The 13,041-nt window shown below is 49.4% G+C and overlaps 1 protein-coding gene across 6 annotated transcripts in view; it reads left to right on the top strand.

The window, feature by feature from the left end:
* xdh (xanthine dehydrogenase) overlaps positions 1-13,041 on the top strand; it is a 196,816-nt gene that overhangs the window by 151,487 nt on the left and 32,288 nt on the right. For all 6 annotated transcript variants that reach the window (XM_072500199.1, XM_072500197.1, XM_072500200.1 and 3 more), the window contains exons 23-25: positions 1,144-1,277; positions 6,999-7,086; positions 7,189-7,275. In XM_072500199.1, coding sequence (XP_072356300.1) covers positions 1,144-1,277; positions 6,999-7,086; positions 7,189-7,275 — 309 coding nt within the window. The remainder of the gene's footprint in view (positions 1-1,143; positions 1,278-6,998; positions 7,087-7,188; positions 7,276-13,041) is intronic.

The following is a 13,041-nucleotide window of genomic DNA, read 5'->3' as shown; positions in this document are numbered from 1 at the left end:
CTTTAAACCAATTCTCCTCAGGTGGGTGCGTGAGATCCCACAGTGCTACTTTGAAGAAAGGCAGGGCATTTATACAACACCTTCCTGGTGTCTTGGCCAATATTTATCTCTCGCCCAACAGGTAAAAGCAGGTCACCTTGATGTGTGTGGGAGTTTGAGTGGGCAAGTTGATTGCACAAACTACACTATCAGAGTGACTCCATTTTGAAAGTATTTACTCACTTTGTGGCATCCTGAGATTGTAATAAGTACTGTTAAATGCAAATCTTGTCTCATATTTAAGGGGTAACTAGCTAAGTACATGAGGGCGAAAGCAATAGAGAAGTGTGCTGATGTGGTGTCACACCATTAGGAGTGGAGCAAGACTTGGAGAAGTATTATTGTGGCTTCACAGCGCCAGGGTCCCAGGTTCGATTCCCGGCATGGGTCACTGTCTGTGCGGAGTCTCCACGTTCTTCCCACGTCTCCGTGAGTTTCCTCCGGGTGCTCCGGTTTCCTCCCACTAGTCCTGAAAGACGTGCTGTTAGGTGATTTGGACATTCTGAATTCTCCCTCTGTGTACCTGAACAGGCGCCGGAATGTGGCGACTAGGGGCTTTTCACAGTAAGTTCATTGCAGTGTTAATGTAAGCCTACTTGTGACAATAAAGATTATTATTATTATTATTAATCCCAATGGCCTTGTCAGTTATGAGGATAGACAGGAGAGGTTGGAACTGTTCTCCTTGGAGAGAAGAAGGTTAAAAGGAACTTGATGGAGCAGCATGATGGCGCGCTGGTAGCACTGTAGTCTCACGGCGCTGAGGTCCCAGGTTCGATCCTGGCTCTGGGTCACTGTCCGTGAGGAGTTTGCACATTCTCCCGTGTTTGCGTGGGTTTTGCCCCCACAACCCAAAGATGTGCAGGCTAGGTGGATTGAACATGTTAAATTGCCCCTTAATTGGAAAAAATGAATTGGGTACTCTAAATTTATTTTTAAAAAGGAACTTGCTAAAGATGTTCAAAATCATGAGGGGGCTCGACATGCGTTAGTTGAATAATTGAACAGGAACAATGTGCAGAGGTATGGGGAAAAGGCAGAGGAATTCTGCTCAGATTCCATGCTGTTAAACCCTATTTAATTCCCCGTTGCATCTTCCCGCAGTCCCTCGTTGCGAAAGCCCTGGGCGTTCCTGCCAACAGGATTGTTTGTCGGGTGAAGAGAATGGGCGGGGGTTTCGGTGGGAAGGAAACCCGCGCCTCACTGCTGTCCACCGTAGTCGCAGTCGCAGCACACAAGTAAGTACCAAGGCTATTTTGGAATCTAAGGAAAGTTTCGTTCCTTGAGGAAATCTATGACCGAATCAACATACTAGCAATAATGATTCCACAAGTGCAGTGTTAAAACAAATTTATTAAAAACTAAATTAATTTTTTTTTAAATGAATGTTCCTAGTCACATGCCTGTTTAGATATCGTAATGCAATGCCTAGGTTTTAGGGCCAGGGAAATACTTTTACATGGCCATAAGTCTTCCCCCCCCCACTAACAAGGTCGAGCAGCACTTAAGCTGCACTTGCTCAGCCGACCCCAGCCAGCTCTCAACAATGGCGCCGAGGAGACCAGCCCCAAGATTCAGGGATGCTGATCTAGGGAGGCTGCTAGAGGCCGTGGAGGCCAGAAGGGATGTCCTGTTCCCCCGAGGGTCCTGGAGGGTGAGCAACAGGAAGCCAGTGCCTCCTGGGATAAGGTGGCGTCAGCAGTCAGCTCGGGCAGTATGACCAGGAGGACCGACCTTCAGTGCCGGAGAAAGGTCAATGGCTTGCACCGGGCAGCAAGAGCGAGTAGGCACCAACCGCCTCACCCCAACCCCCATCCCCCGCGCGAGGGGCCTTCCACAAACACCATGGGTCAGTTGTTTAACGGACATGACTCCTCAGTATATCTTCAAGCCCACATGCAGCAAGACCTGGACAACATTCAGACTCGGGTTGAGAAGTGGCCAGTAACATTCACGCCACACAAGTGCGAGGCAGAGGCCATTTCCAACAGGAGAGAATCTGGCCATCTCCCTTGGCATTCAATGGTATCTCATAGAATTTACAGTGCAGAAGGAGGCCATTCGGCCCATCGAGTCTGCGCCGGCTCCTGGAAAGAACACCCTACCCAAGCCCACATCCCCACCCTATCCCCATAACCCAGTAACCCCACCCAACCCAACACTAAGGCCAATTTTGGACACTAAGGGCAATTTATCATGGCCAATCCACCTAACCTGCACATCTTTGGACTGTGGGAGGAAACCGGAGCACCCGGAGGAAACCCACGCACACACGGGGAGGATGTGCAGACTCCGCACAGACAGTGAACCAAGCCGGAATCGAACCTGGGACCCTGGAGCTGTGAAGCAATTGTGCTATCCACAATGCTACCGTGGTAGTTATTATACCGTGGTATTATCGCTGAAATCTCCACTATCGGCATTCTGGAGGCTACTATTGATGATGAACTGAACTGGACAAGGTAAGAAGTCTTACAACACCAGGTTAAAGTCCAACAGGTTTGTTTCGAATCACTAGCTTTCGGAGCGCTGCTCCTTCCTCAGATGAATGAATAGGTGGGTTACACAAACATATATAGACAAAGTCAATGGTGCAAGACGATACTTTGAATGCAAGTCCTTGCAGGTAATTAAGTCTTTACAGGTCCAGACGGTGCGACTGGAGATAGGGGTAACCCCAGGTTAAAGAGGTGTGAATTGTCTCAAGCCAGGACAGTGTGTAGGATTTCTCAAGCCCAGGCCAGATGGGGAGGGCGGGGGGGGGGTGAATGCAATGAGACATGAATCTGAGGTTCTGGTACTCACCAACCCTAACCCCATATGAACCCACAGCCCTTCCTTCAAACCCCTCCTTTCAAACCCTCCCACGCCCAACCCCTCCCTCACATCCCCCTCCCACCAGTGTGAACCATGCGTGTGGCAAATAATGGCCTCTTGCGTCTCCGCAGTAGAAGTTCTCACACAATCGCCGGGAGAGGGCCCAGACTGGCAGTGGGGTCCCAGACTTATGAATCCTCACCTCCTTCGAGGAGTGGGCCCTGGAGGTGACCGGGGTGGCTGAGAGCAGATTGGTCACCAATGCAGAGGCTGGCGGATGCCGCAGAGGTGAGGGTCATCTGGGCTCTACCCGGAGGACCTGTCAAAGCTGAGTACTGATCGCCTTACTGACTGACCCATCCCTCCCACTGACCGCATATCTATTCTCCCGCAGGTCCTCCAGCAGAGAGTGCTAGCCCATCCCGGGCAGCACCCTCTGCTGACTCCAAGGAGAACACCTCGGTGGAGAGCTCCGAGAATGCAGCCATAGTCGTGGCACCCTCTATCTCCACTCTCCACCAACGCAGATACACACACCTCAGTGGAAAATGTTCGTGGACAGTCTATTGGGGCACAATCTAGTGAGCACCACACCATTGATGATGCACATCTGGCAGAGGTAGGAACCCCCAGGCGAGACAGCAGTCGGAGGGCTGCTGGATCCCAGGACCCAGCTGGGTCCCAGCCTGATGTTGAGCCTGTGGTACAGAGGTACCCAGAGCTGATGGAGACAATAGGGACCAACCTGGGCGTTCAGGGGGAATTGTCAGCATCACTCCAGCAGATCCACAGCCGCTTGGAGGAACCCCAGAGGCGAGGGTTACAGGAGATGGCACTGGGAATGAGTCGCACCGAGGCCAACACTGCAAGGGTGGTGACCGCTGTGAAAAGCCTGGTGCACAACATCGGCACCATTAGCGACAGTGTGCAAGGCGTCGTGCAGTCGGTGATGGCCATGGCTGAGGGTCTCGGCAGTATGCCTGCCTCGGGGATCTCACCCAGTACCAGCCTGACCTTGATGAGGTGCTGCGGGACATGTCCCGCTCTCAGATGGGCACGGCTGAGGCGCTGCAGAGCATGCCACTGAGGAGCATCACCCAGGGCGTCGACACTATGGTGATGACCATGGGAAATCGTCAGGGCTGGCAAAAACAGCTGATGCGGGGCAGCGGCTCTCGTACCCTGCTTCCCCTCTGTCCCAAGTCGAACCCTAGGGCCCGAAGGGCACCGATCAGGAGTAGGGGGCGCTGGGTGCCAACCCCAATTCGTCCCATGGAATGGCGACGGTGGCACCAGCTCCACTGAGTTCCACCCCTCTGATGAGGCCGTGTCCCGGGGTCAGCACACGGGACAGGGCGGCTTGTGCTGCTGACAATTGAGCCGGGGCCCCCCGGGCCCAGAGGACGCTCGCCAGAGGCATCGAAGGCTACGGGATGAGGTCAGCAGCTGGCTGCCTCCCCCTCTGATGTGAATCCTGGGGAAACACCGAGACGTAGTGGCAGAGCTAGGAGGGGCAAAGCATGTTGAGGATCACTGAGGGCACTGGAGGAGGGTGGAGGGAATGGGGAGTGGGGTGTGGATTGGGGGGATGTTGGGCGGCATGATCGGGAGTGGGGTTTGTACAACACATTAATTACCTTATGATGTCTCTGTCACTTCCGCGATGTGGGCTGACCCCCGGACCCTTTGCCCATCTCTCCGGGCATCCCCCCATCACGCTGGCGCTCACCCACTTTCCAGCCATGGACATGTCCCAGGAGCTGTGTCCCATCGCCTGGGTGTTCAGATGCTGCGTGTGTGGTGTTGCCTCCCGCAGTGTTCAAACAGTGTCCAGGCATCAGAGTGTGATTGGGATGCTAGGCAATGGCTCCCACGTGCTGCATGGCCCGCCCACCCACGGGAATCCACTTGGCATGTGTCAAGTGCTCACTTACCCACGATTCCAGTTCCCTATAAGCAATCCCTTCAGCCACGCAGCCAGAGGCCTCAGCAGTCAGTGGGGGTTGTGGGTGGTCTTTGGGACAAAAAGGCAGGAACAAGGGTTGCCCCCGGAATGGGTACACACGATCCAAGGGTTGGGCAGCCCCCCGGTTGCACCCCCCCCCCACCCGTGCAGCCCCCACCACTGCGGAGGGTCCCCCACCCTCAGCCGAGGGTCCCCCACCCCCCCCACCCAGCACTGGGATGGTAAGGCCAGCACCCCCGGTCTCTGCCTGTGATAAAAGATGGCTACTCACCTCCTCGGCTCCCACAGAAGCCCTTCCACCAGGTTCACGTTTTTCAAAAGGAGTACTAATCGCCAGCGTGAGCACTTCAGGAGGCCGCTAAATGACGGGAGGCCGTTGGATATGGGATGGCTCCCGTTAATTGTATGGAAATGGGGCTTAAGTGGTGATAATTGGTTTCTTGCCACGCTACGGCGAGATCCCGATTTCGCCTACGGGAACGGACCGGTTGGATCGCAAACTGTTTGGCACCTGACGCAGATCTCATTTTTGGCCTCTCCCGCTATTCACCGGCCTCGTTACGCTTAAACGAGAGCACAGCGAGGCTGGAGAATCACGCCCATGAGGTAGTGAGTTCAAATCCTACCATACTCTGTTGTAAAGTGAGTGAGTGAGACTGATACAATTGGAAGTCAGTTCAGGGTGATTTGAGTAGCTTCAACACGTTTGTGGGCTGACAGTAGGAAAACAATGAGCATGTAACAAAACCAGTTGACCAGTGCCATTAGGAAAGTGAGCCGACTACCCCTATCTGATATGGTGTAGAAGTGATTCCGATCCCGTTGTCCTGGATGACAGTTATCCTAAAATCAACATCACCAACCTGCAAACGATGATCTGCTCATTATCTCTCTACTGAGTGTGAGGCAGTTTCCATGTGTGCAAATTGTTCAAATGAGCAGAACCAACGTAACCAGCATAACCTAAACGGCCCCCTTATGTACTGATCTGATCCCTTCACACATCTTCCCTACCGAGTAGAACTACATGTATGGGGCTGGTTTAGCACACTGGGCTAAATCGCTGGCTTTTAAGGCAGACCAAGGCAGGCCAGCAGCACGGTTCAATTCCCGTACCAGCCTCCCCGAACAGGTGACGGAATGTGGTGACTAGGGGCTTTTCACAGTAACTTCATTGAAGCCTGCTTGTGACTATAAGCGTTTTTCATCTTCATTTTTCATTTTCATGCTTCACCTGATGCCTGTGTCTGTGTATTTACACTGTGTGTTTTATAATAATCGCTTATTGTCACAAGTAGGCTTCAATAAAGTTACTGTGAAAAGCCCCTATTTCGGCGCCTGTTCGGGGAGGCCGGTACGGGAATTGAACTCTCGCTGCTGGCCTTGTTCTGCATCACAAGCCAGCTGTTTAGCCCACTGTGCTAAACCAGCCCCTATGTTTATATTTGCCTTATTATATATTCTCTTTTCATGTACATATTTGTCCGTACACAGGCGGCAGGAATCTCTGGTCCCGCTGACAGTGCATTCCCACCCATAGGTTTCCCACCGGCACGGGGTGGCTTTAATGGGAATTCCCATTGACAGCGGCTGAAAGGCTGGAGAATCCTACCAGAGTTAACGTTCTGAGTCCGTACGACTCTTCTCCAGAGTGGAAGAAAAGATGGGCTGCACGGCAGCACAGTGGTTAGCACAGTTGCTTCACAGCTCCAGGTTCCCAGGTTCGATTCCCGGCTCCCACTGTGCGGAGTCTGCACGTTCTCCCCGTGTCTGCGTGGGTTTCCTCCGGGTGCTCCAGTTTCCTCCCACCATCCAAAGATGTTGAGGATTAGATGGATTGGCCATGATAAATTGATCTTAGTGTCCAAAAAGGTTAGGTAGGGTTGCTGGGTTACGGGGATAGGGTGGAAGCATGGGCTTGGGTGCTCTTTCCAAGAGCCGGTGCAGAATCGATGGGCAGAATGGCCTCCTACTGCACTGTAAATTCTATGACTATTGCTTAACTGCTCACAAACCCACTTTCAACACGGGCCCTAAAACAGACGATCGGACATAGGCAGGGAGCCTACTGCCTGCTTCAATGCGCACGTGAGCTTCCAATAGCCAAAAAAATAAGATTCCTTGTTTCTTTCCCCACCACTCCCATCTCCACCCCCTCTGCTTCTCCACTCTACAGGACGAAAAGACCCGTTCGATGCGCACTGAACCGCGACGAGGATATGCTAATGACTGGTGGAAGAAATCCTTTTCTGGGCCAGTACAAGGTAAAGAGCCGAGAATGGTGGAGGACCAGTGAAGAGAGATGTTGACGAAACTCCTTGCCTGCTATTCATGGATTCTTTCCTCTCCCTTTGTTTTGCTTCCAGGTTGGTTACCAGAAGAATGGGAAAATTGTAGCCGTGGATGTCAAGATTTACATAAATGCGGGAAATAGTCTGGACCTTTCATCTGCTGTATGTAACATTTATGCACTTCCTTACAAAGCAGAACGGGGCTTTCTGCTGTATTCATACAAGGGGCATTCTACTTAGGACAAGTATCGGGGAATTTCCCCCTTGCTGACTCTCCAGATTGGAGATTGGAGACTACAGGACCAGGATAATATAGGGACGTGATAAAAGAGGTGGCCATTTCAAACTGACATTAGGAGAAATTTCTTCAAACAGAAAGTTGGGAACCTTTGGAATTCTCTACACCATGGGTCGAACTGAACAATAAGAAGGGAGGGATCGCTTTTATAGGATTGCACTACAGGCCCCAAATAGTCAGCGGGAAATTGAGGAGCAAATATGTGAGGAGATTACAGATGGCTGCAAGGAAAATAGGATGGTAATAGTAGGGGATTTTAACTTTCCCAACATTGACTGGGCCAGCCGTAGCATTAGGGGCTTGGATGGAGAGAAATTGGTTGAGTGTATTCAGGAGGAATTTCTCATTCAGTATGTGGATGGCCCAACTAGAGAGGGGGCAAAACTTGACCTCCTCTTAGGAAATAAGGAAGGGTAGGTGACAGAAGTGTCAGTGAGGGGTCACTTTGGGATCAGTGAACATAATTCCATGAGTTTTAAGGTAGCTATGGAGAATGACAGGTCTGGCCCAAAAGTTAAAATTGTAAATTGGGGAAAGGCTAATTTTGATGGTATTAGACAGGAACTTTCAAATGTTATTGGGGGCGCCTGTTGGCAGGCAAAGGGATGGCTGGTAAGTGGGAGGCTTTCAAAAATGGGTTAACCAGGGTTCAGGGTAAGCACATTCCTTTTAGAGTGAAGGGCAAGGCTTGTCGAAGTAGGGAACCCTGGATGACTCGGGGTGTTGAGGCCCTGGCCAAAAAGGAGAAGGAGGCATAATGAAAATCGCTTATTGTCACAAGTAGGCTTCAATGAAGTTACTGTGAAAAGCCCCTCGTCGCCACATTCCGGTTCCTGTTCGGGGAGGCTGGTACGGGAATCAAACCGTGCTGCTGGCATTGTTCTGCATTACAAGCCAGCTGTTTAGCCCACTATGCTAAACCAGCCCCAAATGCCATGCATAGGCAGCTGTGATTGAGAAATTAATAAATTCTTTACCCGTCAGTCTGGCCTCAATAAAACTCGAGATGGATTTGTAGGCATAGCATTAGTTATTTTTATTCGACTTGCAAGTCTGACTCGTTTCTCAGAACCAAGAGCACAAGCTGCCTCTTAGGTCTACAGAATCGAGTGATTCTCAAGAACAAAGAAAACTCTACCAACACATTCAAATGGCATCAAGTTTCACATACACGATTCCCATAGGTCATCCTATACCCCTCCTGACCTGGCCATACATCCAAATTGTCTCACTTCTCATCCCTTCCCCTGGCCTCTTATTACCCAGCATCCTTTTCTCCTCATACTCTAAACACCCCATCCCCCCTTCCTTGCCATGCTCTCTGAAATCCTTTGTCTGTGAACTAACATGAATTAGACCGGCATATATCTACATTACAGTAACTAATATCTTTAAAGTAACTATTTTATATCATATTCCTCATGATCAAGTGGATTCCTTGACCCGTATAGAGGTTGCTGGAGTAGAGTTATAGAGAGAAATCAGGAGGGCAAAAAGGGGACATGAGATTGCTTTGGCAGATAAGGCAAAGGAGAATCCAAATGGCTTCTACAAATACATAAAAGGGCAAAAGAGTAACGAGGGATTGAGTAGGGCCTCTTAAGGATCTACAAGGTCATTTATGTGAGGATCCACAAGAGATGGGGGAGATCTTAAATTAATATTTCTCATTGGTATTTACTGTTCAGAAAGGCATGGATGTTAGGGAACTTTGGGAAATGAATAGTGATGTCTTGAGGAGTGGCCATATTTTACAGAAGGAGGTGCTGGAAGTCTTAAAGTGCATCAAGATAGATAAATCCCCGGGTACTGATGAAATGTACTCCAGGACGCAGTGGGAGGCAAGGGAGGAAATTGCCGGCCCCCTAGCTGAGATATTTGAATCATCAACAGCCACAGGTGAGGTGCCTGAAGATTGGAGGCTAGCAAATGTTGTGCCCTTGTTTCAGAAGGGCTGCAGGGAAAAGCCTTGGAAATACAGACCGGTGGGCCTAACGTCCGTTGCGGGTAAATTGTCATGTCTCACGAATTTGATTGAGTTTTTTGAAGGAGTAGCCAAGAAGGTAGATGAGGGCAGTGCAGTCGACGTTGGCTACATGGACTTTAGCAAGGCCTTTGACAAGGCACCATGGTAGGTTGTTGCATAAGGTTAAATCTCACGGATTCCAGGGTGAGGTAGACCACTGTTATTTATATTAAAGATTTGGGTGAGACTTTAGGAGGCATGGTTAGTAAGTTTGCAGATGACACCAAGATTGGTGGCATAGTGGACAGCGAAGAAGGTTATCTAGGATTGCAACGGGATCTTAATCAATTGGGCCAGTGGGCCGATAAATGGCAGATGGAGTTTAATTTGGATAAATGTGAGGTGATGCATTTTGGTAGATCAAATCGGTTAATGGTAGGGAGTTGGGGAGAATTATCGATAAAGAGATCTAGGTGTACAGGTTCATTGCTGCTTGAAAATAGAGTCACAGGTGGACAGGGTGGTGAAGAAGGCATTCAGCATGCTTGGTTTCATTGGTCAGCACATTGAATACAGGAGTTGGGACGTCTTGCTGAAGTTGTACAAGACATTAGTAAGGCCACACTTGGAATACCATGTACAGTTCTGGTCACCCTATTATAAAAAGGATAATATTAAACTAGAAAGAGTGCAGAATAGATTTACTAGGATACTACCAGCACTTGATGGTCTGAGTTATAAGGAGAGGCTGGATAGACTGGGACAGGAGCATAGGAGGCGTGATATTAGGGGTGATATTATAGAGGTCTATAAAATAATGAGAGGCTTAGATAAGATAGATAGTCAACATCTTTTCCCAAAGGTACTGGAGTCTAAAACTAGAGGGCATAGGTTTAAGGTGAGAGGGGAGAGGGGAGAGATACAAAAGGGTCCAGAAGGGCAATGTTTTCACACCGAGGGTGGTGAGTGTCTGGAATGAGCTGTCAGAGGCAGTAGTCGAGGTGGGCACAATTTTGTCTTTTAAAAAGCATTTAGACAGTTACATGGGAAAGATGGGTATAGAGGATATGGGTCAAATGTGGGTAAGTGGGATTAGCTCAGTGGTAAAAACTGGACGGCATGGACAAGTTGGCCGAAGGGCCTGTTTTCATGCTGTAAATCTCTGTGACTCTATGACCATGGCATTGCAAATTGTGAATCACAATCCCTAATGGAGCTGAGAGATTCGAAAACAGGGATGAGGGTTTTAAAGTTGAGGTGTTGCCCGATCGACAACTAACATAGTTTAATGAGTATTGGGGTGATGGACAAGTGCAGCACAGTGGAGTTCGGCAGAATTGCCTCTCACCACCATTAAACATCCATGGATCAAAAATGAAAATGACCAAATAAAAGAAAGGGGACAAAAGGGAATCAACAGGAAGGGTCCTTACAATACCTAGCACAAAGGAAGATGGTTGCTGTTGTCGGAGGTCAACCGTCTCAGACACATCGATGCAGGTGTTCTTCAAGGTCGTGTCCTAGGTCCAATCATCTTCAGCTGCTTCATCAATGACCATCCCTCCATCATAAAGGCAGAAGTGGACATATTCACTGTTATGGGGCAGGGTTTAGAGAACCCCAAAGTGTATCATGGAGTTCACCTGACCCACAGCTTTTAATGGGGTGTGGTTATGGGGAGCACAAGGGCCCACTTTACAGGTGTGATGCAACAGAGAACTAAAAGTATGTTTAAACAAAAAAAAACATGTTTATTTATGAATCCAGTTAACACTTTATAAACCCACAGTAAACATCTTAACAACTATCAACACCAATCATCCCCGCAGATACAGTATTCTATAAGTAACCCTTGCCTTGCAACATTCATAAGACAAAAGGGCAGCATGGTAGCATAGTGGATAGCACTGTGACTTCACAGCTCCAGCGTCCCAGGTTTGATTCCCTGCTGGGTCACTGTCTGTGCAGAGTCTGCACGTTCTCCCCGTGTCTGCGTGGGTTTCCTCCGGGTGCTCCGGTTTCCCTCCCACAGTCCAAAGATGTGCAGGTTAGGTGGATTGGCCAAGCTAAATTGCCCTTTGTGTCCAAAATTGCCCTTAGTGCTGGGTGGGGTTACTGGGTTATGGGGATAGGGTGGAGGTGTGGACTTGGGTAGGGTGCTCTTTCCAAGAGCCGGTGCAGACTCAATGGGCCAAATGGCCTCCTTCTGCACTGTAAACTCTATGTAATCTATGTAAAAGACCTTTTTAAACACAGAGATCAGGTTTAGATTCACTACTGAGAGCAGTTATCACTGTTAAATTAGCAAGTGATCTGAAGACATTCCTTTCATACAGAGACAGACCAGAATTACACCTTGTCTCTCTGGATGCAGCTCCCAATCTGCAAAACAAACTAAACACACCCTGTAGCTGCCTGCTCAAAAATGAAAGTGAAAGACAGACAGCCCAGCTCCCCCCACACTCTGACATCGCTGCAGCTATTCGATAAACACCCATTTCTTAAAGGTATTCTCAAACGACATCACAGATGATTGCAGAATGTTCAGCAGAATTCACAACTCCTTCAACACTGAAGCTGCTTGTATCCCAACGCAATTTTGGACCATATTCAGGTTTGGCTTGATAAGTGGCAAATAACATTCGCACCACACAAGTACCAGGAAATGAGCATCTCCAACAAGAGGGAACCTGACCATCTCCCCATGACATGCAATGGCATTACCATTGCTGGACATCCCGGTGGTTACCATTGACTAGAAACTGAACTGGACCGTCCATATAAGTACTGTGGCTACAAAAGCAGATCAGAGGTTGCAGAGAATCACTCACTCCCGACTCTGAAAAGCCTGTCAACCACCTTCAAAGCACAACTCAGGAGTGTGATGGAATACTCTCCACTTGCCTAGATGAGTGCGGCTCCAACAACACTCAAGAAGATTGGCACCACCCAGGTCAGAGCATGTACTTCATTTGATTGTCACCCCATCCACCAACTTCAACATTTACCCCCTCCACCATCAAAACACAGTGACAGCAGCGTGTACCATCTGGAAATGCACTGTGGTTAATCTTTCAACAGAGATCTTTCAATGGCATTGCCATCGCTGAATCCCCCACAATCAACATCCTGGTGGTTACCAATAATCAGAAACTGAACTGGACTAACCACATTAATACTGTGGCTACCAGAGCAGATCAAAGGCTAGGAATCATATGGTTAGTAACTCACCTCCTGACCCCCTAAAGCCTGTCCCCCATCGACAAGGCACAAGTCAGGAGTGTGATGGAATACTCTCCACTTTCCTGGGTGAGTGCAGCTCCAACAACACTCAAGAAGCTCGACACCATCCAGGACAAAGCAGCCCGCTTGATTGCTCCGCCTTCCACAAACATTCAATCCCTTCACCACCGACGAACAGTGGCCACCGTGTACACCATCTACAAGATGCACTGCAGGAACTCACCAACAGCACCTTCGACAGCACCTTCCAAACCCATGGCTCCTCCCATCTAGAAGGACGAGAGCAGCAGATACCTGGGTATACCATCACTTGGAGTGGCGTGAACTAAACTTGTCACTTGTCAGCCCAAGCCTGGATATTGTCCAGGTCTTGCTGCATTTGGACATGGACTGCTTCATTATCTGAGGAGTCGCGAATGGT

Source organism: Scyliorhinus torazame, chromosome 4 (assembly GCF_047496885.1).
Source record: "Scyliorhinus torazame isolate Kashiwa2021f chromosome 4, sScyTor2.1, whole genome shotgun sequence".
Taxonomy (NCBI): Eukaryota; Metazoa; Chordata; class Chondrichthyes; order Carcharhiniformes; family Scyliorhinidae; genus Scyliorhinus; species Scyliorhinus torazame.
The sequence above is the reverse complement of the archived record's forward strand: the minus strand, read 5'-3'. Positions and strand labels throughout refer to the sequence as shown.